This window comes from Nicotiana tabacum, chromosome 17 (assembly GCF_000715075.1).
Source record: "Nicotiana tabacum cultivar K326 chromosome 17, ASM71507v2, whole genome shotgun sequence".
Lineage (NCBI taxonomy): Eukaryota > Viridiplantae > Streptophyta > Magnoliopsida > Solanales > Solanaceae > Nicotiana > Nicotiana tabacum.
Window position 1 is genome coordinate 129,941,981 of NC_134096.1, and position 27,470 is coordinate 129,969,450.

General features: G+C 35.6%; 5 protein-coding genes across 9 annotated transcripts; 3 read left to right on the forward strand and 2 right to left on the reverse strand.

Annotated features, from left to right (window-relative positions):
- Nucleotides 1–11,010, forward strand: LOC107779312 (small RNA 2'-O-methyltransferase). 4 transcript variants are annotated; one of them, XM_016599712.2, is made up of 10 exons: nucleotides 1–293; nucleotides 1,360–1,679; nucleotides 2,182–2,271; nucleotides 2,982–3,439; nucleotides 4,278–4,517; nucleotides 4,915–5,873; nucleotides 6,039–6,190; nucleotides 6,268–6,384; nucleotides 7,792–7,929; nucleotides 9,300–11,010. In XM_016599712.2, exons 2-10 carry the CDS (start codon nucleotides 1,407–1,409, stop codon nucleotides 9,729–9,731), a joined length of 2,859 nt encoding a protein of 952 aa, XP_016455198.2. In that variant the 5' UTR covers nucleotides 1–293; nucleotides 1,360–1,406; the 3' UTR covers nucleotides 9,732–11,010. The 4 variants fall into 4 exon arrangements, with proteins under 4 accessions (XP_016455198.2, XP_016455197.2, XP_075091181.1 ...); XM_016599711.2 differs by having other exon boundaries at nucleotides 1,365–1,679; XM_075235080.1 differs by lacking the exon at nucleotides 1–293 and adding an exon at nucleotides 319–501 and having other exon boundaries at nucleotides 1,365–1,679.
- On the reverse strand, nucleotides 10,411–10,785 carry LOC142172114 (protein NRT1/ PTR FAMILY 4.5-like). Its single transcript, XM_075235890.1, has one exon. The coding sequence runs from the start codon at nucleotides 10,783–10,785 to the stop codon at nucleotides 10,411–10,413; it is 375 nt and encodes a 124-aa protein (XP_075091991.1).
- Nucleotides 11,011–15,581: 4,571 nt separating the features above from the next.
- Nucleotides 15,582–17,355, forward strand: LOC107779320 (UDP-glycosyltransferase 91C1). Its single transcript, XM_016599725.2, has one exon. It carries the CDS (start codon nucleotides 15,766–15,768, stop codon nucleotides 17,194–17,196), a length of 1,431 nt encoding a protein of 476 aa, XP_016455211.1. The 5' UTR covers nucleotides 15,582–15,765; the 3' UTR covers nucleotides 17,197–17,355.
- A 367-nt stretch (nucleotides 17,356–17,722) lies between these two features.
- LOC107779313 (pentatricopeptide repeat-containing protein At2g01860-like) lies at nucleotides 17,723–19,759 on the forward strand. The gene has a single exon (XM_016599714.2). It carries the CDS (start codon nucleotides 18,100–18,102, stop codon nucleotides 19,627–19,629), a length of 1,530 nt encoding a protein of 509 aa, XP_016455200.1. The 5' UTR covers nucleotides 17,723–18,099; the 3' UTR covers nucleotides 19,630–19,759.
- A 743-nt stretch (nucleotides 19,760–20,502) lies between these two features.
- LOC107779314 (LRR receptor-like serine/threonine-protein kinase GHR1) lies at nucleotides 20,503–25,621 on the reverse strand. Of its 2 annotated transcripts, none has more exons than XM_016599716.2 (4): nucleotides 25,159–25,621; nucleotides 23,670–25,035; nucleotides 21,978–23,516; nucleotides 20,503–21,359 (listed from the first exon to the last, which is right to left on the reverse strand). In XM_016599716.2, the coding sequence occupies exons 2-4, from the start codon at nucleotides 24,730–24,732 to the stop codon at nucleotides 20,776–20,778; spliced, it is 3,186 nt and encodes a 1,061-aa protein (XP_016455202.2). In that variant the 5' UTR covers nucleotides 24,733–25,035; nucleotides 25,159–25,621; the 3' UTR covers nucleotides 20,503–20,775. The 2 variants fall into 2 exon arrangements, with proteins under 2 accessions (XP_016455202.2, XP_016455203.2); XM_016599717.2 differs by having other exon boundaries at nucleotides 23,670–24,675; nucleotides 25,159–25,615.
- Nucleotides 25,622–27,470: the final 1,849 nt, after the last annotated feature.

Sequence of the window (27,470 nt, forward strand, 5' to 3'; positions counted from 1 at the left end):
GAGTTCTACAATTATTATTATTCTTTTGCGTGCAATTACTTTTGCCAAAGCGGCAAAGCCCCACCTTTCCCCTCCAACTCCCAAGCGTTTGTTTGGGAATAAATAAAAGGGCAAATTTCTACATTAATTTTTTCTTTATATTCTCATAAACCCAAAACTCCATTACCCTTTAAAACCTTTTCAAATTCCCAAAACCCCATAACCTTCTTTCTCTCTTACCTTCCCCACAATCAAAATTCACAATATATGCTTGTACAAAATCACATTTGCTGTACCTCTATTGCCAGTAATAGGTACTATCTTCTTCTTACCCTTCTTGATTCTCTCTTATTTTTTGCCTATCTTGTAAAGTAAAGCTTGTGGCCCTTTTCCTTTCTTTTTTCTCTTTCTTTTTTAAAGATAAGCACTCAACCCACAAGCATACACGTATCGAATTTCTAAAACCAGCTTTACTTTTTTCTCTTGGCTTTTTTGCTGACCCAGAAACAAATTTCTTTGCTTGTAAGTTAACGGAATTCTTTTTTTATTTTCTTAGGTAAACTAATAAAGTTTTTTTTTGGTTGGGGTTTGTTATGTAGGAGTGAAAGAATGATTGTTTAATGTGTTATGCATGTAATCTGCACTTTAGAAGCAAAATTTTCATTATTCATATAACATTCCCATTATAAATGCAGTAACTTTTCTGTCGTTTAATGAACATGCTGCAGTCGAAAAGTGTAAACATGTACTGACTTCTCTAAAACCTGATTAGCTGTTGAATAAAGTATTAGCATTGGATTGAAATTGATTCATTTGTCCCGCTGGATTGTTGGCAACGGAATGATTATTCGAATCAAATTAGGAAATTGTTACTACTCAATCTGTTTCAATTTAGATGAGTTAGTTTGACTTGACACGAAGTTAGAAAAAAGAACAAGACTTACGAAACTTGTGGTCTTAAAAGTTTAAGAGTTAAAAGCTTTGTGGGGCCATGTCATTTGTGTAAAATGGGTAAAATGAAGAGTTTAAAGTTGAATTATTTTCAAATTTAGAAATGTGTCATTTATTTTGGAACAGACTAAAAAGTAAAGTACCTCATCTAATTTGAAACGGATGGAGTAATATTTATTATTGTACTATGTTCTTGGCCAGTGGCGGAGTCAGGGTTTTTAGATCATTGGTGCTCAACAAATTTTAGCCTGAAAATGCTACCGAGATTGGATGCTCAGTTAATATATTTGTATGTTTTACTAGCTTTTCTATCTAAATAATAGTGTTTGGCTCCAAATTTAGCTTTAACTTAGGTCCGCCATTGTTCTTGGCCTCACTGTGCTTTCTAATTGATGCATGATGGAAATCAGTAATGAAGTGCCTTTTCAGTGTAGGAGTTGAATTGGTCTAACTATTCAATTCTTCCGGGTAAAACTATGGAAACTGGAAGAAACCCAGCTAGCGGTCCAAAGAAATCGCCTTTCACGCCTAAGGCTATCATACATCAGAGATTTGCTGCTAAAGCTTGCTATAAGGTCGAGGAAGTTCAAGAGGTTGTACAAAATGGATGTCCTGGTTTAGTGATCCCTCAGAAAGGTCCTTGCCTCTATCGCTGTACTCTCCAACTTCCAGAATTTTCTGTAGTCTCTGAAGTCTTCAAAAGAAAGAAGGATGCTGAGCAATCTGCTGCTGAGAAGGCTATACAAAAGGTTTTGCCTTTTTCTCTGTTTTTGAGCTATTTAAATATTTGAAGGAGAAGAGTGAGGCTTTTGCCGTAGGAGCTATTTAAATATTTGAAGGAGAATAGCCTAGTACAAAAGAAAAAAAATTAAGACTCAGGTAAATTGTGTCTCAAGGAAACAACTTTTTTACTTTCCCTTTTTTGCTGATAAGTCAGGTGGTAGACTCCAACTCTTAATCATAAATCATCCACTTCACTTGAAGTTTATCTTTGCTAAGCATGCTCTTACAATGGGTGCTGCAAATGTAGTGGACAATTGATGATTTTATCTCTCTCAGCTTGTCGCATAGATCTAAAATGTCTATGAAAAGTTCATCATTACCTCATGATTGTCGTTTATCTCATGCTTTTGTGATCAGTTTTAACATATTAAGTGGACAAGTTCCAATTTTTCTCTCAGCTTGGAGCTTAGATTTTCAAATGTCGATGAAATGCTAATGCTTTAATGACTCATGGTTGTTTATCTGCAGTTAGGCATCCAGCCTAAAGAAGATAATCTCACTGTGGAGCAAGCGTGGGATGAACTGGCTGGTCGACTATCATATTTACTTTCAATTGAGGTATGTAACTGTATTGGTGTTAATGTGATGATGCAATTCTTCTTGGAGTTAGCTGCAAGATTACAAAGTTTGACTAGCCATCGAGATTGAGTGAGAACTTTGACTTATATACATGTTTGTTGCGTAAGAGAGTTTTTAATGAATTACAAAAACTTGATTGTGAAGCTGGTTATATAGGGTATTGTCACTGTTGTGAAATTTATTTTACTAAAAAACAGCAAACAGTCTACCGAATACGTCATATTTAGTAATATATCAGCTTTGGAAAACTTTTTGCACTTTAAAAGTCTTTCTGTGCTATTTGATTGTTTGTAGAGTCTGAAATATGATGTTTTTATGCTGTATTGAAATTTGCCAAAAGGTTTCATTAGAAAATAGAAAATTTCCTGTGGTTTCATCACATATTTTGAGACATGGTCTTATAAACAGTTCTACTGCCTTATCAAAAAAAATAAAATAAACAGTTCTATTGAGTTTGTGAGATATCTAATGCTCATAAAGGTTCATTCATGTTTTTTAATTTCTTGGTATTTTCATTGACTACAGCCTCAGTAGATAATAATACTGAGTTTTCTGTGTGTAGGATTAGATGATGTAAACAGATTCACTAATTGGATGTAGTTATGTAATGCATTTTTTCCTGCAGCTAATGAACTACCCGACCTATGTTATTTACGGTTCACTTTTTTGTTTCCGGTTGTTGATGAAAGTTCTTGTCTTCAATTCATCCGCTTAGTGGGCACTTCAGAGCAGCGTTGCAGAGAGGAGGTCACCTTAATGGATTTATTTCTGTAGCAGCTATTGCTGCGTTTGATGCTAAGATTAATAGCTTATGTAAATATATAAATCCTGAAGTGGAGTGGAATCAATTTTTGGTGATGTCACTTATTATTGAAGCAGCTAAGAGATTAGCGAATGCGCTTATGTTCTCTGAGGAGAAGCTTTCATTGCAGAGGCTAAATCCACACCCTCCTGAGATTATACATTCTTTACTAAAGAATGAATCTAGTCTCCCAGAGAGCATTTCAATTGAAGCAGTACGTATTCCATCTTCAGCAGAGAAGATTGTGGAACCTTCGATACTTGATGCCTCTTTTGGCAATTATTACCTGGATGCCATTGCAAAGGAACTAGGGGTTAAGGATGCTTCTAAAGTTCTGATTTCTAGGTGAGAAAGAATATATACAGAGCATTGAACTAGTACTTTGTTTGACTGGTAAAATGTTGTAAGCTTGATTTGTAGCAATCAGAAGTCGATTTTAATGCAGTATGGTAAGAAGTATATGAAGGAGCTCCTATCCAGTGATGGATGCAGCCTTTATGCTGCGAGTTCAACCCAGTATTCTCAATACAAAGTTTAAATATACATGTGAAGAATCACTAAAAGCTCAACAAATATTAAATCTGCGCATAATTTCAAAGTACAATTGTCATTGGGCTTTAGTCTAGTGGTGAGCGCAATGTGTGATGTGTAGGTTAGGTGCATGTCACGGGTTTGAAATCTGCTGCAGACAAAAGCCTGGTATTTAAGTAGAGAAGGGTAGAGAGATGGCCCCCATTACTCACCGAGTTTCAAACCGTGCACCATTGGCCCTCGGGGATTTCTCATTTGTAAAAAAAAATCAGAAGTACAAAAGAATTTAGTGCTAATAACTTTGAAGGTGTAAACCATCAAATTTAAATCCCAGATCCGCCTTTGCTTCTATCTAGAGTTTTCTGATAGGTTGTATTGTTCCTTCTTCCAAACTGGTATGATATATACGTGATGCATCCTGGTATTTATTTTTAAGCAAGACAAAATTAATCTAGTATGACCAAAGCTGACACCCTTCATCATAAACTGGTTATGGACGGGGGTTGGAAGTTAGTTAATGGCTAGTTCAATGTGAGCTGTAAGGTAGTTTTGTGGTTTATGTTAGAGAAGGCTGGATCAAATAAATAATTGCTTCCATTTTAATTGAGCATTTCCTGTATCTTTGATGATGAACATTTGTTTTCTGTTACAGGACTATTGGCAAAGCTTCCTCAGAAACGAGGTTGTACTTCTGTGCTCCAGAATCCATAACGATTGGCCCATCATCAGAGTTACATATGAAACTAGCCAGTTCATTTAGAGAATTTAATGCCCTTGCGACCTACCTATCTGGTCAAGAAATATACGGTGATGCAATTTTGGCATCTGTAGGATACACCTGGAAGTCTACTGATCTTTCTTATGAAGATTTATCCTTGCGTGCATATTACAGGTATGTCCTTGGCACCATTTTTGAGTTTTTAGTCAGCGAAGTCTGGCTGAATCAAAACAGAGTCTGGCTTAATTACAACTGGATTGTCATCTAGGATAGCAGAATTATGATAGCCATTGTAGTAAGTTTCCCCCCTGAGATTTGGGTGTGGTGGGCTAAATAATGGAGACAGTGAATTTGCATGATGAGTTTAGGGTGCCGGCACTCAGGACGTGAAGTCACGTGTTGTACTTCAGGAATTTCTTTTCTTTTTTATTTTTGTTTTTCCTTTTGATTTCTTTATTTAACTGTGACACTCAGTTGCTATCATCGATTTGCATAATATTTTTCTTTTCTTCTTTTTTATTTCACTCATAATAGCGGGGTTCATTTTCTTTTCTCTCTTTTTCCTCTCAAGAATACTTGCCAACAAGATACCTAGCGGAATTTACAAGTTGTCAAGAGAAGCAATACTTGCTGCAGAGCTGCCCACAACATTCACAACAAGGAGCAATTGGAGGGGTTCTTTTCCCAGAGATATTCTCTGCACATTTTGCCGCCAGCATCGATTATCTGAACCTGTCTTTTCAAGCGATTCCTTTGAACCTCTGCCAGATTTACCTGGACGTAAAAGATTGAGGGATACAGCATCAAGTGGAGACGAAATTAATGAAGGTGGTCTTGCTGCTACTGCTACTGCTACTGCTACTGCTGTTGCACAAGGAGGGTGTACTCTAGTCTATAGATGTACAGTGAAGATATACTCCAAGTGCCAGGATTTGATTCTGCTGTGTTCACCAAAGGAATCTTACAAGAAACAGACTGATGCAATTCATAATGCTGCTTTAAAAGTTCTCTTATGGTTGGATAGATTTCTTGATAAAGTTGATATGTCTGTGGAGGAGATGACATCATCTGCAAAGGGACTTGAAGTTCTTATTTATCCTCAACAGTTTGTTAAGGAGTTCTCATCATGTCAATTCTTGCCCAAATATCGGTGGAGCAGTGCAACACTAGCAGACAGCTCTCTGTGTTCTAGCTTCTCTAATGTACAGAAGAACACGCTTGAAGACGAAGTAGCATCTGTTAGGATAAGTGGTGAATATTCTGGAACGACTCCATCTAATGGTTCTTTGGTGTGTGTGACTTACAACATATATTTAGTCACGGAAAGGGAAGGCATTAAGGAACAGCTTGAAGGGTCTGAAGAGTTTGAGTTTGAGATTGGCAGTGGAGCCACATCACCTGTTCTTGAAGCAGTTGTAACACAGATGTCCATTGATCAGTCTGCATGTTTTACTATGGAATTGCCTTCCAAAGAGATTGTTCTAGCAGTGGCTCGTGATTCTACAACTGTCCTTTCATTATTGTCTTCAGGTAAGTAAGGCAGTTGTTTCCTTTTGTTCTGATTTTTTTTTGGCTCTATTTGTGTTGATTTCCATTTTAGAACATGCTTTCCGAAGGACATTTGTCGTGTCCAACCCATGAAAAATTTCTGTTGTCTTCCGATAATCTAGAGTTTCCTCTCCTCTCTGGAGACAGGTACTTGTACAATGAAATGTGAAGTCACCTTGCTGCGGGTGACAGTACCCCTGGAGGATAGAATGGAGCAGGCCTTATTCTCTCCCCCATTATCAAAACAACGTGTTGAATATGCATTGCAACACATTAGAGAATCTTGTGCTGCCTCTTTGGTATAGGCCTTTTCAAATGATTTTGCTGTCTTTTTAGATGATAAAAAGACTTGATTCTGATCTTTATTCCATCACAGGTTGATTTTGGATGTGGTTCTGGAAGTCTCCTGGAGTCTTTATTAGCTTATCAAACTTCTCTTGAGAAAATAGTAGGCGTTGATATTTCACAGAAAGCTCTTGCTCGTGCTGCCAAGGTCTGATGCACTCACAGCCCTCTTACACGGCTTTTCAACTTTCACAATCTCTCTCTCTAATTGTCCTGCAGTTTATTCTTTTCTTTCTACTGCATTTCTTTTTCTTAGTAATGATAATAAGAGCTTGTGTATTCTCTAACTTAACTATGTAAGGTGAAAACTGAACTGTAATTCGAGCGGGTGAGAAAAATCAGGATCTGCAATGGTCATCTTATGCCAATCCAATATTTAGATATTATCCTGCATTGTCAGCTAGATCTAGTTTTGCCTATGCTTTCAGTGCGACATTGTCCATCTTATAGGTAATGACAATATTTTCGGATTGCGAAAGCTAGAGAGATGTTTCCTTATTCAGGAAAAAATTTAACATTCCAGATCAGAGTAATCTATTTTTTTAAACTCTCTAGTTTTATTATCATTTGTTAGATAAATAAATTGGATAAAATAGGTTCTTCATATTAGCTTGACATGACTGAAATGAGAATGTAATTGCATTAAATGTAAATACAGTAAAAGAAAGAAAAAAGGCCGATAAACAAAGAGATATGAGTAATAGCTGAAGTAGCTCCAGCACCCAAAAAAGATAAAAATAAAAATAAAAATAGAAAAAGAGAAAGAAAGATGATCCAGATGGTTATATGCCCATTTGAAGGTTTAAGATTTACTAATTGGGAAGACTAATAGTATAATCATTACTTGGGAAGTAAAGGAAATTCATAAATGATTCCAAAAAAAAATGTTAATTGAATACATAACAAATATGATTTTCTGATTATGATTGTTGGAGTGAAGCTAATTTGAGTTCAGATGACTATTTGAAGGTTACTAAAAAAAAGGTAATCACATGTACTCCATATAAGATACTAGGACAGAGAAATGTTAAGGTCCTTTTACCCATCACAAGTAGTTGTACAACTTATATCCATGATATATGTTTTCTATCTCCTTATTCTAGCATCAGAAACTCCAAAGTAGATACCATTCAGTCAGTGGTGGTATAGGATTCTAGAATTGGGAAGTATGGTATTGGACTATCATGAGAAAATGAAATAGCTTTTGGTGGACCTTTTTCTCAAAAAAAAGAAAAAGAAAAAAAAGTTTCTGGTGAAAAAGAAGAAACTTTTTCTCCTTTCTCGCTTTATTTGTGGAAGCAAGCAACTTTGAAGCTTCAAGAATATAACAACATGAGCTTTTTATTAAACATTCAGAACTAGTAAACTAATGAGGTCAAATATGTTAGTTCAAGATGCTAAGAAATTTCTGATTAGCATAGTTTACTTTTTCTTTCTGTTGCATTGACGGAGCATAGTTCTAAACATTTAATGTTTGCCACGTGTTGCTGGTGCCAAATCATAATTTTGACTTTTTTTATTTATGCGTTCACCTAAGAGTCTTCTTAATTTCCAGATACTTCATTCAAAACTCAATGGAAATATAGAAGCTGAACAACTGACTAACAGAATCAAGTCTGCAATACTATATAGGGGTTCAATTTTGACTTGTGATTCTCGGTTATGTGGGTATGACATTGCAACCTGCTTGGAGGTAATTGGTTCCTCTTCTAGTGATGGTTACACAGCTTTCCAGATTTCAGTTTTTCTTCACTTTGTTTCATGAAGTATTTGCGTAAAAATGCTTGTGTACCTTATATCCATCCCAAAAATGAGATCTATGGTTGGTTATATCATTCTTTTTTATTGAGCGCAGTGGTGGGGCTAGGATTTTTACCAAGGGAATTCAAAATATTAAAAAGTAAACACACAAACAAGCCAAGGGGATTTAACATCTACTATTTATGCATAAAAACAATTTTAACCTTATATACAGTGTAATTTTTTGGCGAAGGAAGTTTAGGGATGAACTCCCTTCCGCCACCCTAGCTCCACCCCTGGTTGAGCGGATCAGTGAACTTAGTGTCTGGAGATGATCTGTCAACGAGATTGCCGTAGAATGGTTTAATATGTTATTTTATCCACACAAAAAAATTGTCGTAGATGGTTTAGTATGTTAGATGTCATATATTAGTATTTGAGTTCAGAAGGTAGATATTATGGACCAATAAAACAAAATGTGATTAAAAGTGTTCTGTGGGATAAAGTAGTTTCTGAAGCTTGTCATTATATAAGTTGGAGACTGGTGTAAGTGAGATATTGAAACTTTTATGCATTTGATTTGAAATAGACGTCAGACTGATTTTTCTGTAGCCTTCACATGAATTTGCAGAGATAGACACATTGATTCACATACCAGAAGAGCATAGTGCTACTACTCGTTAATAAAGAGTGTAAGAGTGCAAATAATAATTTTTCATTCTGAGTTTGTGTAATGGGTTGCTAGATCATATGCTATAGTTCTAACCCTTTGTAATGAAATATATTGGAGCGTGTGTTCTTGATCTTTATGAGTGGTAAGTTTGGTCCATTTTAGCTTCAGTTGGAATAAAGATATGACAATGATATTTTCAAGTTGCATGTTAGGGTCTATCCACTTAGTAAATTATCTGTTTAGTTAAAAGAGTTTTGCCTTGCTAGGGAGACTAGTGATGCATATGATGGTTCGAAGTTCTTTATTGGCACTTATTGACCGAATTAAGTATGAATTATCTGGCACCTTTTCCTTCGTGTTTTTTCTCTTTGTGACTTATTTCTCTTTATTTTTCAATGTATTTCTCTTTATTCCCATCATTTAAGTGGTCTTGCCTTTATTCGTGATATATTGCTATAGAGTTTTTGAGATAGGTTTCTTCAGTTATTGATGATCCTAGGTTGATACATTTTGTCAGCTCGGGTGGTTGAATGAGACTTTGCTTTTCTGCAGTTATATATCCATCATTCTGTCTTTTCTTTGTTCCATAGAATCTGTAAAAATTAGATCATCTATTGATCGTGATAGATGGGAATTTTGATCAACTATAGGTGATTGAACACATGGAGGAACATGAAGCGTGCTTGTTTGGCGATATCGTGCTCAGTTCATTTTGTCCACAGATTCTTATAGTCTCCACTCCCAATTATGAGTACAATGTGATTCTCCAGAATTCTTCTCCTCAATACCAGGAAGAGGATCCAGATGAGAAGAGCCAGCAGCAATCTTGCAAATTTCGCAATCACGATCACAAATTCGAGTGGACTAGACAGCAATTTTGCCAATGGGCATCTGAGCTAGCTTTAAGGCATAATTATGATGTTGAGTTCAGTGGAGTTGGCGGAGAGCCTAACAAAGAACCAGGATTTGCCTCCCAAATTGCTGTCTTTAGAAGAAAAGATGGCAGTCCCGCGAATGCAGACTTTACTAAACACTTTGATGTTATTTGGGAATGGAGTAGCAGCAGTAATTCAAGATCCTAACTGTAGATGCTTTCTAACAAACTCATTTTTTGCTGCATCTTAACTGTAGATGCTCTCTAACAAACTCATTTTTTGGTTAGTCATGTCGATTTCAGAAGTTATAGAAGTCTGCTCCTCCATTCATACCTCTTCTTTTCCCCCTTCTAAATGGAAGATTTGCTCATAATTTCTTTTGCTTATACTAAGTGCTGACTGTTCTAGAAAATCATACTTAGTATTCCTTACCTAAATGCGCAGAAATATCTACTTACTAGGTGCAAAATGATACTAGTTGTTTGAAGAAGAAAAATACGGTACTCCTAACTCATGGTTTAACATTTATGCTTGAGTTTTAGTTTTGTTCGGTTTTCCTTTCACCTTCACTTGTAGAGATGGCCTGTTGTGAGGTCATACTCATGGTTACAGACTCGTCCGCGTGGAGAAGTTTCTGTTCATCGATAGGAACAATCTCTTTGTGCTTGTACCAGTTGGCCCAAAAGACATAGTTCCCAAAGTTGAGCAAGCTGAGGATTGCTAGGAAGAACCAGTAGAAAAGTTCGATATGGTTCTTGTTCATGTCTCTCCATTGAAGCCATCCTTGCTTGTTGGAAGTGAGCTCTGAAGTGATTGTGTTGATGAGCTCAACAAAAGCTGAGCTCAAGTAGTAGCCAATGGAGAACGATAGAAACGAGAAGGAAGTCTAGAGAGATCTCATCCCAGCTGGGGCCTCGCTGTAGAAGAATTCCATCAGCCCAACGAGCGTGAACATGTCTGCTATCCCGAAGATTGCATAATGAAAGGAGAACCAGAAAAGGCTGGTCCGATGGTTATGTTGGTTGAACTCGTTCTTCCTCTTCACTTCCATGGCCCCTGCAATAGCCATGGACATAGCTGAGAGGACAAGTCCTACGCCAACTCTCTGAAGGTGAGTTATTCCATTCGTGTGGCCAGTGAACATCCTCATTACAGGAACAAAGAGGAACTCGTAGATGGGAATGAGGACGGACATGAATACAAGAGGAATGACTGGAATTGAAGCAGCAGGTACGTCAAACTTGCCAAGGCTAGGGTCCATTAGTGTACCTTGTTGCACTGAGATTGTTTGTAGCTGTGCCAAACATGTGTTCATGAGGATAGTACTTAGGAGGATTGGCATCATCCTTGTTAGGATTCACTACTTCTACTTGAGTGACAGTACAAAGCCTCCATTTTCCTTGCTTATTTTGGTGCCTTGCATTTCAACCGCAGCTTTGTCTAGTACTCTATTCATGATTCAGATGACAACATAAGATTAGCATGATTATATAAACCCCTTTGATTTAATTTATGTTCTTGCATTGAACATGATAAACTTGCCTGAATTGGTGGGTATGAGAAAGACGTTGTCCAGTTAAAAGAGAAACAGAGTTTGGGTCGCGCATCTCATATCAGTTGGTAGTTGCACAGACCAATTTCGAGCTGCTGCCACCAAAACATGCAAAAAATGCTGCTTAAACCGTACTCTTTTGCTAGCCAAAAAAAGATAACAAGTTCCATAAGTTTTTTATGTTTCTGTTAAATTTCGTGCTTAGTCAAATTACGTCACATAAATTTGTAACTGAAGCGGGAGCAAAAGGAGTACGAGCTCACCTGTAAAACTCTAAGCAAGGGACTTTCTCCTGTAAAAATGCTTTCCCAAAACAAGGCAGCAAAACAGCAAAGGGTGGAAATAATAAACCCTTTTATCCCATCCTACATTTGTACTGACCCAAACCACAACAGATGCTCCAATAGTTATGCTTAACAATAACCAGTCTACATAGTAGTGTCCAAAAAAGAAGACGAATAGTCACTAACATTGGGCATCTTCTGTAGCTAGAATTTAACATTATTAGAAGTTCAGGAATATGGTCAATTTGGTCTCGAAGTTATTACTTTATCAAGCTTTTTGGTTTTTGTGATATTTAGCTTATCATATTTAACAATTAGTTAAACATAAGTGCCATTTTGTTCCCTAACCAAATTAAATATACATGGTCCATCGGATTGGCTTTCCGTAGTACCTTGAATTACTTGATGTTTAATTTCTACTATCCCTTATTCCTTTAGCAAAAGCTTGAAAGCACCGATTCCTATAACATGGAGGGATAAATACCGAATTATCGCATCGAAAATTTTGGTATATGATATTCGGTAGTTTGGTATTTTGTATGGTATTTGGTTTACGTTTTTTAAATAATTTGGTATTAGATATGGTATTTGATATTTAAAAAAATAATAACAAAATATTGATATCGTACCAAAATATATACTAAATTACACATTAAAGATATTATTGATCAATATACTAAGTTACACAATATTTTTCTTTGGCATTCATGTTGAGGTTGACCGTAAAACCCATGTACTTCTTTAGGAAAATGGAGGATGGAGATTCCAATTCTTACTCTCTAGGTTGCCAAGCAGTTTAACGTAATATTTCAATGATTTTGGGGTGTTTCTTACTCAGTTACTCCTGTATTGTTGTTGCATATGTTGGATTAGTCCTTATTGTATTCTTTAACATGATATTTTCAATGATAAAATGTATATCCTTTATGTACCTTTTTTCTCTTAGTTGTAACTTTTTTTTTCGAAATCGGAAAATAAGTAAATTGGTCGTAAAAGTCAAAGAAAATATTTCTGACAAGGGAAATAGTGGTCCCACAGCAAATATATAACAATTCCGACCGATTTCGGTCGGAAATTGGCCAACATTTGACCAACACCTAGTCATACTTGTATATTATCTACAAAAATAATTTTTAATTAAAAATTTTCAAATATACCGACCGATTTCGGTCGGTAAATTTGAAATTATACTTTCCCGCCCAAGGCAATTGGTTTTTAATATAACAAAAAAATTTTATATATAAATCTTTCATATATACATTTTACTACATCACTATGTAGTAAAATGCACGATACACTTTATATATACAAAATTTATATATTGTAGAACAGTCTATATATACACTTTGGATACATAAAAGCGCCCGGGATACATTAATGATATATTATGTATACATTGCAAGATGAAAGACACACATATATATATATATATATATATATATATATATATATATATATATATATATATATTGAATAATAGCTTATATACCAATTACTTAACCAATGTACGATATATTTAATTCCGGTTAGTTAATATATTTTTTTATATAAAATAATTAATGTGTTATTTCAGGAATATAAATAAAATTTTAGAAAAAATAACTAAGCATATTTTTACATTAAAATGTAATCATAATTTTATTCACTTGAAATAATTTTTTATTGATTTATGGAATCCTTATTTAATGCACTCTTTTTTTCATAAAAAGAAAGAAAGAAACAAATAATAAAATGGATAGATTAGTAAATAAATATTCCATGGGAAGAGAAGTAGTGGGTTTTCCTTGGAAAAATATTTTTTTATTAAAAGTTTTCAAAAATTCCGACCGATTTCGGTCGGAATATTTGAAATTATGCTCTTGTCCCACATCGGTTGAAAGATGTGAGCTTTTTCATCTTATAAGTTGAGCTTTGATGCCATAGAGTCCAACAGCCGTGGACTAATAAAAAATAAACAAATATAGGAAGGGTTGTAATTAGTGCTTAGTAATAAGATTTAATATTCTATATTTAGAATTAGAATTTAATAAAATAATAATGATAATATATACTAGTACTAATTAGTAATATAGTAATAAGATATAATATTGTTGTGCTATGATATCTCGAGTTAGGGAGTTTACATGCGATACAAAAAAATATATATATCTAGAAGATTTCTAAAATTATTATATATTTAAAACTTCGACCGATTTCGATCGGTATTTTGAAAAATAAATAAATAAAGATTTAGTTATATATGTAGTTTGGTATTTGAAAAATAAATAAAAAAAGATTTAGGTAATACCGACCGATTTCGGTCGGTATATGTAGTTTAGTTGTCAGCCAACGCATTGAACTAACCGACCGTTTTCGGTCGGAAAATTTCGACTGATTTCGGTCGCAACACTTTAGCGACCATCATTTTTCCGACTAATTAAAAGCAGTCGGAAATCGATCGGTTTTTCTCAAATTCCGACCGATTCCGGTCGGTTTTCCTGGACGAAATTAGCCAGTTTTTTAGTAGTGTGGTTTTGGACAAAGATTTTGTCAACAATCAGGTTAGTTTAGAACGTTTTCATTGAGTACTTTAATTAAGAATATTACAGTCTATAGCTCTATGCACTAGTTAATATTCAAATCGAATAAACCGAAATTAACGAACCGAATAAATCGAAACCGGAAGGAGAAAAGCCGAATCATACCGAATGTAATTAGGTATGATATTAATATAGCATTTTAAGAAACCGTATACCGAAAATAATGAACCGAAATGACTAAATATCGTACCGGACCGACCGATGAACATCCCTAATAACATGTCCCAAAAAGTGAAAAAGAATTTTCCGTGAATTTTATTTCTTATCTGCTTTTTTATTTCTAACATCAAATCATCGGAGTTTAACTTTGATGAGAAAGGGCTAACTTTTTTCCTTTCTGGGCTCGTGTTTCTCTTAAATTTTGAGAAGAATTCCAACATTGCGGTGGCGCGCATTTGGGCTAGAAAATTAGAATAATAATGTTTTGTTGTGTTAGTCCGTAGTAGATATATTTCAATTGGCTGATGCAGCCCGCACTTTGAAAATCTTGCCTTTCGAAAACTCCAAAGGGCCAAATATACCTTTTTATTTTCGAAAATGGTCTAAAAATACCCCTCGTTATACTATTGGGTTATCTATACCCCTACGGTCATACTTTGGTTCAAATATACCCCTCATTTAAACGGAGTGATACGTGTCATCGTCCTGTTGGTCAATTCTAAATATCTTCTAATTAATTAAAAAACTCATCAATCATACCCGGAAAATAATTTTTTAAAGCAATCTTTTTGGAAAAATTGAAAAAAACTGAAATTATTTTTACTAAAAACTGAAAAAAAACGATAATATTTTTTTTTCCAGTTTTTACAAAAAAACTGCTTTAGAAAAAACTGAAAAATATTTTCTAAAACAATGTTTTTGAAAAAACTGAAAAAGAAAAAGCTGAAAATCAATTTTTTAAAGCAATTTTTTTTTGTAAAAACTGAATTTTTTTTTACTAAAAACTGAAAAAAACGAAAAAAAAATAAAAAATTCCAGTACTGCTTTAAAAAAAGCTGAAAAATATTTTCTAAAACAATATTTTTTGTAAAAACTGAAAAAAAACTAAAAAGCAAATTTCTAAAGCAGTTTTTTTATAAAAACTGATAAAAGAAATATTTTCTTTTTTTTATCAGTTTTTAGTTAAAAATAATTCAGTTTTTTTCAGTTTTTAATTGCTTTAGAAAATTATTTTTCAGTTTGTTTTTTCAGTTTTTACAAAAATATTATTTTAGAAAATATTTTTCAGTTTTTTTAAAGCAGTTTTTTGTAAAAATTGGGGGAAAAAAATATTTTCGTTTTTTTTAATTTTTAGTACAAATGTTTTTTTAGTTTTTTCCAGTTTTTACAAAAAAAAATATTATTTTTCGGGTATGGATAATGAGTCTTTTTAATTAATTAGAAAATATTTAGAATTGACCAACATGACGATGACACGCGTCCCTCTGTTTAAATGAGGGATATATTTGAACCCAAAGTATGATTGCAGTGGTATAGATAACTCAATAGTATAACGAGAATTATTCGTAGACCATTTTCGAAAGTATAGGGCTATATTTGGCCCATTTCTTTAACCAAATAATATATTACAAAGTTCCAGGAAGTTGCTGCCGAAAGTGGCACAAGATTTCTCTATATATAAAAATAATTGCCTTGTATGTATTAAAATACATAAGCTTCTGTCTAGCTAGCGTCAGAGATGTTGAATCCTCTCGTTTATAGAAAGTCAAAACACGGCAGTTCACCATATATTTGTGTGCAATGATAAGATCTCAAGACTATGCTTTATAGGCTATAGCAATATTACAAATTAGTAACAGGTTATTTGTAGTGCTTTAATTCCTTAAATGGAGAATGAGAGAAAACCTCTTCATATAGTTATGTTCCCATGGCTAGCCATGGGACATATTATACCTTTTTTCCATTTATCAAAGTGCTTAGCACAAAGAGGCCACAGAGTAACTTTCATTTCCACTCCAAGAAATCTTGAGAGATTAGGTAAGGTTCCCTCTGATCTTACTCCCCTACTAAATATAGTTAGCATTCCTTTGCCTAAAGTAGAAAACTTACCAGATCAGGCTGAATCCTCAATGGACATACCTTATCAAAAAGCTCAGTTCTTGAAAATTGCTTTTGATTTGCTCGAAACTCCGTTAATCACTTTTCTTGAAAATTTATCAAACCCAAAACCAGATTGGATTGTTTATGATTATGCATCTCACTGGCTACCTCATCGTGCACGCGACTTAGGCGTCTCGTGTGCTTTCTTTAGTCTCTTTACAGCTGCAACTATGGCCTTTTTTGGACCTCCTCGGGCTTTGCTTAATGATGAAAGGTCAATCCCTGAAGATTATACAGTTGTTCCGAATTGGATTTCTTTCGAAACGGACGTTAAATATCGGCTGCACGAGATAAAGAAGAACTTTGAAGCACCAGCAAATGAGTCAGGTACATCTGATGGAGCCCGATTTGGTGGTTCAATAGATGGAAGTGATTTTGTGTTGTTTAGAACTTGTGTTGAGTTTGAACCCGAATGGTTCAACTTGGTTTCTGAGCTTTTTCAGAAACCTGTTATCTCAATTGGTGTTCTTCCTCCATCTATAGAAGATAATGAAGATTTGGGCCGCAGCAGCAATAATACAACATGGCTAAGTATCAAAAAATGGCTAGATAAGCAAAACCAAAATTCTGTGGTGTATGTTGCACTTGGAACTGAATCAACACTTAGTCAAAAAGAGCTGAATGAGCTGGCTCTGGGGTTAGAAAAGTGTGGATTGCCTTTCTTTTGGGTAATAAGAAATCAGCCAAAACTGAATCAAGAAGAGTCACAAATTCTTCCTGATGGTTATGAAGAGAGAGTCAAAAACAGAGGTGTAATTTATAGAGGTTGGGTTCCACAGGCAAAGATATTAAGTCATTTAACAATAGGAGGATTCTTGACTCATTGTGGATGGAATTCGGTCATAGAAGCGCTTTGTTTCGGGCGGGTTTTGATTATGTTTCCAGTGATGAATGATCAAGGTTTGAATACTAGGTTGTTGCAATGTAAAGGGGTTGGTGTAGAGATACCAAGAAATGAAAATGATGGATTGTTTACTAGTGAATCTGTGGCTGAAACTGTGAAGTTTGCAGTGGTGAGTGAAGAGGGAAAGACATTGAGAGCCAATGCAAGACAAATGAGAGGTTTGTTTGGAGATAGGAATAGAAATGGAGAGCTTATTGATGATTGCGTTGGTTATTTGATGAAAAATAGGGACGCAAGCATTATAGCTGAATAATTTTTGACCCCCAAAATAAAATGAGAGAACAATCTTTGTGATATGGTGTAAAATTTTTTAGAATAAATGTAAATTTGATGTTTAATGCTCTTCTCCTTCTCTCATGTAATAGAAATAGATGTATGGACAAAAATCGGAGTTAAAATTCTTTTTGTTCCACTTTTTCTCCTTCTCATTCAACTATATCGGGGACAATAATGGACGTTAAAATAAATATTGCAATCAAGTTAAATATTTTTTTCTTTTATTTCGAATTGATTTTTTCACTTCTTACATGATATCCTTTGTATTCTTTTGGTATCTTTCAAAATATTTGGCTTCCACTAACAATATCACTTTATATAACTTTATTAAGAGTTCAAATTCATTGCAAAAAATACAGTAAAATCACGCAACGCACGGTGTTAATGTATTTCCTGCTTGTGACATTTAAAGGGTTTAGAATTTATTAGTTGGAGCTCGGTTAAAAAGCAATGACTTATATGACTTATAATGTCATTTTTAAGAAAACGTTTAACGAGAATATGGAAGATTAATTTCGCAAACTTTTTCCTTGATACAATATAGTATAATATAATACATACATTTCATGTCAAACTAATAAAAAAGTGTAATGTTTAAATGAGGGGGAAAAAAGTTCCACTCTTCTTTTTCTTTTTAATAGAAAACAGCAAGAAGATAAATGTACATCACTGAGAAAAGATTTCCCCAACTTTGTTTTTTCTCCCTTGTCCAATGCCTTCTCAATCCTTAGCTGTGCTCCGTTTGCTCGCACTCGACTAGAATGACACTTTCTAAACCCTTTTTCTCTGTATCCTTCGCTACGTTTAACCGGTTTCTTTGAAGATCTAGGTATAGTCCTTGAGGTTCAACTAGTCCTGTGCCCACCAATTGTTCGACCAAATGCTCACCAGGAGTTGTTGCATGTTTTCGACCTCCCATGAGGGCCTTCCTTGGTCTTCATCCACATATCCCATCTCACAGATTAGTAGTAGTCCCAGTACAGCTGCTTCTGAAATACCTTCTTCAAGTCTTGGAAGAAGAGGGGAAAGAGTTGTTTTTATGGCTGTTTGTAGTAACAGAACTAACCACAGAAAACTCCCAAAGAACCTCAGCAATCCTCGGCGACCCAAGCTTCCACCTGACATGGACTATATCTTTAAACGGTTCTTGTACGAGGATGCTGACGAGATTACCCAGCAGCCAACTATTGATACTCTCACTGCTGCTGATGAGGAAGTTGATGAAGAATTGGAAGTGGAAGTAGAAGAGACTGTATGGGAGTCGGATGAGATGGAAGCAATTTCATCTCTTTTCAAAGGGAGGATCCCTCAGAAACCCGGAAAATTGAATAGAGAAAGGCCTCTGCCTCTGCCCCTTCCTTACAAGATTCGACCTTTAGGACTTCCTACACCAAAGAGATTCTCAAATGTTTCAAGGCAATCCATATCAAAGCAAGTGTACAAGAATCCCACTTTCTTGATTGGTTTGGCCAAAGAAATTCAGAGCCTTTCGACAGAGGAAAATGTATCAAAGGTTCTCAGTAAGTGGGGTCCATTTCTTCGAAAAGGATCATTATCGTTGACAGTCAGAGAGTTGGGTTACTTGGGACTTCCTGAGAGAGCTCTACAAACGTTCTGTTGGGTGAAGAAACAACCCCATCTTTTCCCGGATGATCATGTTCTTGCTTCTACCATTGAAGTGTTGGCGGGGTCAAACGAGTTAAAAGTGCCTTTTGATTTGGATAAGTTCACTGGCTTGGCTAGTCGGAGTGTGTATGAAGCAATGTTAAGGGGTTTCATCAAAGGAGGAAGCCTGAAGCTTGCATTGAAGCTTCTCTCAATAGCTAAGGGATGTAATAGAGTGCTTGGTACTGGGGTGTATGCTAAGCTAATATTGGAGCTTGGTAAGGATCCTGATAAAAGAACGCTTGTCTTCGCATTGTTAGAGGAACTTGCTGCGAGAGATGATCTGGATTTGACACCACAAGACTGTACTGCTATCATGAAAACTTGCATTAGGCTGGGAAGATTCGAGATTGTGGAGGGACTATATGATTGGTTCAGGAAATCTGGTGGCAATCCAAGTGTAGTTATGTATACTACTCTGATTCACTGTCGTTATTCAGAGAACAAACATAGGGAGGCGTTAGCCATGCTATGGGAAATGGAGGCTTCAAATTGCCTTTTTGATCTTCCAGCTTATCGTGTAGTGATTAAGCTCTTTGTTGGTTTGAACGATGTCCCAAGGGCTATACGCTATTTCTCTAAACTTAAGGAAGCAGGTTTTAGTCCAACATTTGATATATACTGCAGCTTGATCAAAATCTATATGGCTGCTGGAAGGCTGGCCAAGTGTGAAGATATCCGCAAGGAGGCAGAGATGGCTGGATTCAGGTTGGACGAACATACAATGTCAAAGTTGCAACAGTAAAATTTGAGTATCTTGCGATGTATTTAGATGTACTTTAGAGTTCAGGTTGTTTAAGTTCAGACTTTATCCACCCCCCTTTTTACTTGCATAGTTAATAACATTGTTAACTGTTGGCAATCATAGGTTCTTGTCATATTTCATTTTCCACCTTAGATCTGCATAATGATGCAATTTTGCAGTAGAATTTTTCTTGAAAAGTGTGCTTGCTTTAACAAGAAGAAAAGCCAATGGGCCTTGTGGCATCCGGTAGTAAGTACCTAAGATACGAACTCCATTTGATAAGAAATTTCCTATTTGTGCTACCATGGAGGTGCTTCCCGTGGTTTGTGGGTTTGGAGGCAAATGTTGTGACGTTTTAAGACTGTAAGCACGATCTATGGCGATGTATGCGGCAATTGAGACAATTTACAATTAGATTCTCACTTGTCTTTAAAGTTACTAGATGTCACATGCAACAATTGCAATGAACATCTTACAATTAGATTCTCACTTGACTTTAAAGTTACTAGTTATATCATGCAGCAGTACAATGAACATCTATTAAAAAAAACTTGCCATTTTGCACGGCAAAATAAATTTCAGCTGAATATTTGAGCATTTGAAAACGATCCGTGCTTCAGATTTGGAAAATAAACTCAGAGTTACTTCAATTTTTGTCACTCCTGGTATAGTATCTATGGCGCATTAAAAGAGGGGATTTCCAGCATATCATCCACAGGCACAGCATATCAAAAGGAGTTTCAAGAATAATTCTCCTCCGAGTTTTCAATTAGCGACATACAATTGAAACTCCAGAAAACAGATACCAATGCAGACTCTCACCCTCAAATGATATCACATCTACATGCATATAAATAGGTCCTCATCAAAAAATAAAGTAGGCCAAAAGTACTTTTTTGCTTTTGAATTGTCCATAAGAGTATCTACTCCAACGAACTGATCAAAGACTGAATAGACCAAAAGGGGAGAAAAGTTTGTTTACACATTAAGTATGCCCCAATTTACAACAAGCAAACGGTCAATAAAACTAGCCCCATTCACACACTAAGTGGTTCTAATTCTACTACTCAAAAGGGAGTTCAATGAGCTATTTGATTCCCAAGAAGAGCAAAACATATGGTTCACCAATACCAAAGAGTGTACAAACTATATAGATGAAAGGTCCTCATATATAGTCTTGATACCTGGCCTCTCAGATACAGTACGAATGCATCGAACAGCTATCCCAAGAACCTCCTTCATTTGCTTCTCCATTGCTGGATTTCCAATCTCGGCCGACAACACACTGTCAAAACAATCCGAGCCACGACCTTCTGCCACCTTCAACCTTACCCAGTCAGTTAAGTCTACTCCACCATCTTCGCCAGAGACAACATCACCTGCACACTTCCCACTTAGCAGCTCCAACAAAACAACTCCAAAAGCATATACATCTGATTTGAAGGAAGGCAGTGGCTTCTTCGACGCAGCCAACTCAGGGGCACGATAACCCAACACCCCAGCATCAAGAATCTGTTCTATTGTGCCGGCTTGAGTCATGAGGCGGTGAAGGCAGTAATCCGCAACTCGTGCATTAAGGTCTGGCCCATCCAACAAGATGTTGGTTGCCTTAAGGTTTCCGTGTGGCACCTCACGATCAAAATGGAGGTAGTTCAGACCACGTGCAACATCAACTGATATTTTGAGTCTTTGGGGCCAGGTTAGTGGTGGGCCTTTTCTACCCGGTCGATCTACAAACGTGCAGCACATTAGAGAAGTATATCGAGAATGACCACATAAATATTGAGATCTACACAAGGATTATAAAATAAGAAAACTGTATCACATTCTAGCTGATTTCCAACAAAGTGAATCATGAAACAAAAGCCAAACATCACATTTTTCAGATCCATTCAGAACTCAAATATCAAGAATTTTAGCTACTAGAAATAATAAGTACCATACTGCAAATCCCTCACAGCTTGTGTAGTGAACATCACGTAGAATATATGGTATATTACTACTTGTGTGAAAATTACGTGAACAAAAGGCAGGTAAGCACAATGTATTGGGCTCTAGACGTGCTAAATTATTATCACATCAAACCAAAGACTAAATACTTGAGTTTCACTTGTAAAATCCGGCCACAGGATCACACAGCAATGCTAAAAGTGCTCAACTATAATGCGCATTGGAAAAACATATGAACCATAAGAACTGTCAGATATATCACAATCAGATTGCCTCGTATGAAATATGAAATGGGAACTAAAAAACTGACTAGATTAAAGAAGAGGGAGACAAAGCCTTTACTATGGATTTACAGCAAAACATCGCATGAGAGTTTAGAGCTAGCACATGAAGCTTACCATAGAGGAAACTTGCAAGACTTCCAGGAGATACATAATCCGAAAGAATGAGCTTCTCATGCTGTGTGGGACCCCAGTAGTAACCTCTTAATCCTACTACATTAGGATGCCTTATATTGGCAAACTTTTTAGCCTCCTTCGCAAAATCCTTTCTCTGCTTTGCCACTCCTTCTCTCAACCATTTCACAGTCAGGAGCAACCCGTTCTCTAGCGTTGCCCTGTAAGATGTACCATGGCTGCTTCTGCCTAGGACTTCAGCCGGAGCCCTAGATAGTTCCTCGGGTGTAAAAGAGATTGTATCATCAAGGAAGTACAGCTCTCCAGCAAGACGATCTGGAGACCTCACATCTAACCTTGCAAAGTTTTCTGCAATATACGAATCTCCAGACTCTGGTGACCATGAGAAATGGCTACCTTTTGAAGGGGAAAAACCAGTTATAGCAGCCATTTTCTCATCTGGACTAATTATTTCTGATGATCCTTTTCGTGAAGTCATAAGATCTTCAGCTGAAACGACTACACCACCGGTACCCTCCCTACTACTAAAGCCAGAAGGATGTGATGGGGCTTGGTGATGAACATCCTTTTTAGTAACTTGAGGATGAGGCTTCCTTGACGCTCGTATATAGTAAATGAAAATGGCTAGTAACACCAAAATAATAAGAGCAATTACACAAGCAACTATTATTACCACCTTGATGACAGTCTTAAGTGATCTGCTTTTCTGGCTTTCTGCTGAAGCTTGGCCAGATCCTGATGGAGGATTTGGAAATTGAAGTCCAGAGTTTCCAGGGTAGAAAGATGATAACGGAAATTTTCTCAAATTTTCAGGGACAACACCAGATAAGTCATTGAGTGATGCATTAAAGCTTTGGAGGCCATTAGGCAGATTCTTTGGCAGTGGACCAGTAAAATGATTCTGTGAAATGTTTAGAGAAGTAAGTGCAGTAACTTGACCCATCGAAGTAGGCAGAGATCCAGAGAAATTATTTCCAGCTATATCAAGTACTTGAAGCGCGGTCAACGAGCCAAACTCATCAGGAAAATAACCAGCAAGCTGATTATGAGAAAGATCAAGAACTCGGAGGTTGGGAGTAGCAGAGGGGGCAGGGAAATCAATACTTCCAACAAGTGCATTGTTTTGTAGGTGAAGTTCTTCAATAGTGGGTAATGTTAGCAGAGAAGTGAGAAGAGGCCCATCCAACTGGTTGAAACTAAGATCAAGGACTGTGATCTTAGGAAACTGTGTGATAACTTTTGGGAGAGTTCCAGTAAGGGTATTGCGAGAAAGGTTTAGGTGATTTAATCGCAGAAACTGAGCTGTAACCTCAGGGATGTTTCCAGTCAATCGGTTTTGGCTGAGGTCAAGAAATTCAACATTCCCCCATTTCTGCAATCTAGTTAGATTTCCCTCTAACTGGTTCTTTGAGAGATCAAGTACTGCAGTACTTCCTGTCACCATTGGAAGTTCACCGGAAAGAGCATTGGCGGATAAGTTGAGGACACGCAATGATGTTGATGTGATCATGCTTATTGACCCTGTAAAATGAAGCGACTGTGTAAAGCACACTAACAAAATGATAGCAAATAAACTACTCTTTTTGTTGTAACTTCAGTTCAACACAAGGACGACAAATTACTAGTATTATATTTGCAAAATGTATTTCAAAATGAGAGCAGTTTGGAATATACCTGTGAGGTTGTTTCCACTTAAATCCAATTCTGTGAGGACCAAAGCATCTCCTTTTAAAAGATCATTTGGGACGAACCCAGAAAATCTATTGTTGCTGAGTTTAAGGACCTGAAGATCATAAACAAAATTGAAGGCAGGTAATTCCCCTGAAAGCTGATTGTAGCTCAAATCCAGAACTTTCAAGTTCCCAAATGCCTGGGCTTCACCACCACTTACTAGTGACCCAGTAAGTTGATTATGGCTAAGACTCAAGTACTTGAGCGACTCTGATATGCCAGGCAAAAACTTCTGCTGTTGAGAGGTAGAACTCACAAGTAAATTTCCACTTAAGTCAACATAAGTTGCAGTAGTAAACATTAAGAACTCTGGATCCAAAGTACCATCAAGCATATTTCCATGCAAGTCAAGAACTTCAAGGTTAGCCATTAGCTCAAATCCTTTGGGGATTTTCTTTGTAAATCCATTAAGAGATAGATTGAGGTATACCAAATTATTTAACTTAGTCAGAGATGAAGGAAGTGGCCCCGAAAGAGAGTTGTGGCTCAAATCCAAAGATTCAATTGACATGAGCTCTGAAATAGTATCCGGGATTGGGCCAGAGAAGTTGTTCCCAGCTAATGACAGATTCTTTAAGCTTCCTACTTTTCCAATCTCTGGTGGTAAAGAGGAGGTGAATAGATTGTTTGAAATATCCAGATACTCAAGGCTCTTGAATTCACCAATTTTGTTTGGCATTTTTCCAGCAATTGAATTGTTAGCCATAGAGAGTTTCACAAGCATTGTGAGGTTAGCAAACACACTCAAATCTGCATCGGCAGATAAACCCAAGTTGTCAAGGACAACAGCAGCAACATTACCACCATTGCACATTATGCCATTCCAAGATGAAGGGCAACCATTAAAATCAATGGACTCCTCGTTCCATGACTGAAGTACATAACCCGTCGGATCATGCTTGATACCCTTCCTGAATTCAAGAAGGGCCAAAATGTCCTGGGAAGGAAGCTGCCCCATAGCAGAACCAAAACAAAGCACAAGTATAAAGTACCTAATTAGCTTCATTATAACACCAGAAGCTCTGCTAAACAAAGTGACAAATTCACACCAAAAAAATACAAGAATATCTTCAACCTTCCAAGCTTAAAGAAAATCCAAAAGGGGGCAGCTGTAAGTATGAGGTTCACTATAAGTAGAAGCTCAACATCTGAAAACCAATTTTCACAAGCTTATATCCATGCCACTAAACCTCAATAACAACCATCACAGTTCAAAAGCAGTAAAACAACAGCCAAAAAGTACCCAACTTCAACCCAAAATCACAAGAATCCTCCTTCAGCCAATAATATATGGACCAAAAAACAAATTCTGTGTAAAAACAGCAAAGCAAGATAGATTCAAGAAGAGCAATTTTTTTCACAAACAGTAGCTGAAAGGAGGCAATGAGTGACTAAAAAAAGTGCAGACAGAACAAGTTCAGCATTTTCTTACCAAACAACACGCATTTTACCAAGAATGTAAGCTCAGTGACCAAAAAAGAAGCAGTCTTTTTCAAAGATTTACTGAAGAAATTCAGCCTCTTGCAATGATTAGACCTTTCTGAGTTATGTTGGAACCTCAGGTTTACTCTCACATTCACCAACTTCCCCTCTTCTTTAATGCAGTGTAAATGCACTCAAGTGGTGGCCTCAAAATCTGCATTAAAGTACAAGAAAATGGAATGGACCAACAAAGTGTTTAGCCCTTTAGAAATCTTGATAACGTTACAAATGAAGTTCAAGAAAAGGTCCAAAACCAAAAGTGTAAAACCCTAGTGTTGCTTTTGAGATTATATGAATGAAAGAGAAGCCTCAAACCCCCAGAAATGGCAGTGACACACTCAGCATTTGTCTTCTTCCTACTTAAGAGCATTGTATTTTCTCTCTCTCTCTCTCTTTCTCTCTCTCTCTCTCACAACTCTCACTTTCTCTCTCTAAAAAGGACATTTTTGTTGGAAAACTCAATAAAGACCCCAATAATTATGTCTCGTTTTATTCTTTAGAATTTTTATTTGGATTTTCTAATACTTGAATATTCTTTTTGGAATTCTTTAGAAAAAAATTGAAATTAGAAATTCGGAACTAGTACTAACTTATTAAACAATTTGCTTGTAGTTATTTCAAAATTTTATATAATATTTTTATGATTTTATATTTTTTCTTATCTCAAAATAATTTTTACAATGTTTTTCAATTATACATTAAATACTTAAAAGCATTGTATTTCAGAAATAATGCTTGAGTATCAAATTCTTAATTTTAAAGAATTAATTTAAAACCAATTTCTCCAAGTAAATAAACTAAATACCAAACAAAAAATCAAGATTAGACAATTATATAGATGTAAATATTATAATTATTTCAAATTTTAAAAATTACATATATATATGTGTGTGTGATAAATCATATTTATAAAACTCTCGAAATTATCATTATGTATATTTTTTTTCAAACAGGATTCTAATTCTAGCAGTTTTCTTACAAAGCAAAGAGTTCTAAATCCAAATAGAGAACTCATATATAAAAGTTCAATTGGTATGTTATTCTATTGTTTGGAATCTATGCTTGAGACTTGAATAATACTCCATATTAAGTAGCAATTAATATTTCCATCTTTCATTTTTTTAGATTAATAATTTTTTATTTGTTTAAAAGTTTCAATATTTTGGAAAAAGGAAAATTTGGCAGGAAAAGACGGAGGGAAAAGGAGAAATAGCGGGAAATGAAGGGAGTTTTAGGCGTGATTTGTCAGTAAATTATGAGCTTTTACCCGCGAAAAAAGCATTAGGAATCTTTTCTGTCATTGTGGACGTGAAAAGGATTTATCAAATCTAGTTATTTTAAGATTGTGTTATGTCCTCTTTATTGGGAAGTGATGTTGTGTAGAGTGTGGTTTGTAAACATCACACTGGGTCCTACATTTTCCCATTGACTAGGGTTTTTATACATTTTATTTTTTTTCTTTTTGTAAATTATTATTATCAGAGTATTTCTTTTCTATACCAATATTATTATTATTATATTTTTTCGTTCTTAGATTTCTATTATTGCTCTTGATTTTTTTGCTTAGGTTATTTTATTTTCTTATTGATGTTACTATTTTTTTTTCTATGTCTTCTCCTCTATCGTATTCTTTTTTTCACTTATCATATTATATTGGATATGTTATTTTTATTGTCCTTCGTCCCATTTTGTATGAGACTATTGGGAGTATAATCATCAAATTATCTAATTTATTATATGAATTAAAATTTAGTATTTTGAAATTGAATATATATGTTTAGAAATTATATAAAGAATATGATAAATTATAAAAGTTAATAAGTTAAAATATTTAAAAGGCTTGAAATAGTAATTTTATTGCCAGAGTACAAATTTTATTCGTCGCGATTAATAGAAATTGGCACTTTTTAACGACCACCTAACTTACAGGCCACTAGTACTAGTGATAGGTTTCCATACAATAAATGTAATTTCAGTTCTTACTTGTCCACTTCATTTTATCGCTTGTCTCAAATTTCTCATAGTTTGTTTGACCAACTACAAAACCAAATCATACCCACGTTAAGCAACCTTTGCAAAAACCATAACTGTCCACATTATGACATTTAATTCCAAAAAATTGCATGCAATACAGGGAATAATTGGTTTAATGATGTCTCCGTCTTTGTCCTTTGGCAGTTGGTACAACATATCTAACTCCACTTTCAGTTGTTTTCTTATGGATAACAGAAGACTATCAAACATTTGTTATGTAAAAGACAC

What these genes read in the sequence shown, in the direction of transcription:
- LOC107779312 (XM_016599712.2), top strand. Translation starts at nt 1,407, where the DNA reads ATGGAAACTGGAAGAAACCCAGCTAGCGGTCCAAAGAAATCGCCTTTC. An exon ending in CATATTTACTTTCAATTGAG is followed by an intron (nt 2,272 to 2,981) that starts GTATGTAACTGT and finishes TGTTGATGAAAG; the next exon opens with TTCTTGTCTTCAATTCATCC. An exon ending in TCTAAAGTTCTGATTTCTAG is followed by an intron (nt 3,440 to 4,277) that starts GTGAGAAAGAAT and finishes TTTCTGTTACAG; the next exon opens with GACTATTGGCAAAGCTTCCT.
- LOC142172114 (XM_075235890.1), bottom strand. Translation starts at nt 10,785, where the DNA reads ATGGACCCTAGCCTTGGCAAGTTTGACGTACCTGCTGCTTCAATTCCA.
- LOC107779320 (XM_016599725.2), top strand. Translation starts at nt 15,766, where the DNA reads ATGGAGAATGAGAGAAAACCTCTTCATATAGTTATGTTCCCATGGCTA.
- LOC107779313 (XM_016599714.2), top strand. Translation starts at nt 18,100, where the DNA reads ATGCTCACCAGGAGTTGTTGCATGTTTTCGACCTCCCATGAGGGCCTT.
- LOC107779314 (XM_016599716.2), bottom strand. Translation starts at nt 24,732, where the DNA reads ATGAAGCTAATTAGGTACTTTATACTTGTGCTTTGTTTTGGTTCTGCT. An exon ending in AAGTGGAAACAACCTCACAG is followed by an intron (nt 23,517 to 23,669) that starts GTATATTCCAAA and finishes TTCATTTTACAG; the next exon opens with GGTCAATAAGCATGATCACA. An exon ending in TCTTGCAAGTTTCCTCTATG is followed by an intron (nt 21,360 to 21,977) that starts GTAAGCTTCATG and finishes GCACGTTTGTAG; the next exon opens with ATCGACCGGGTAGAAAAGGC.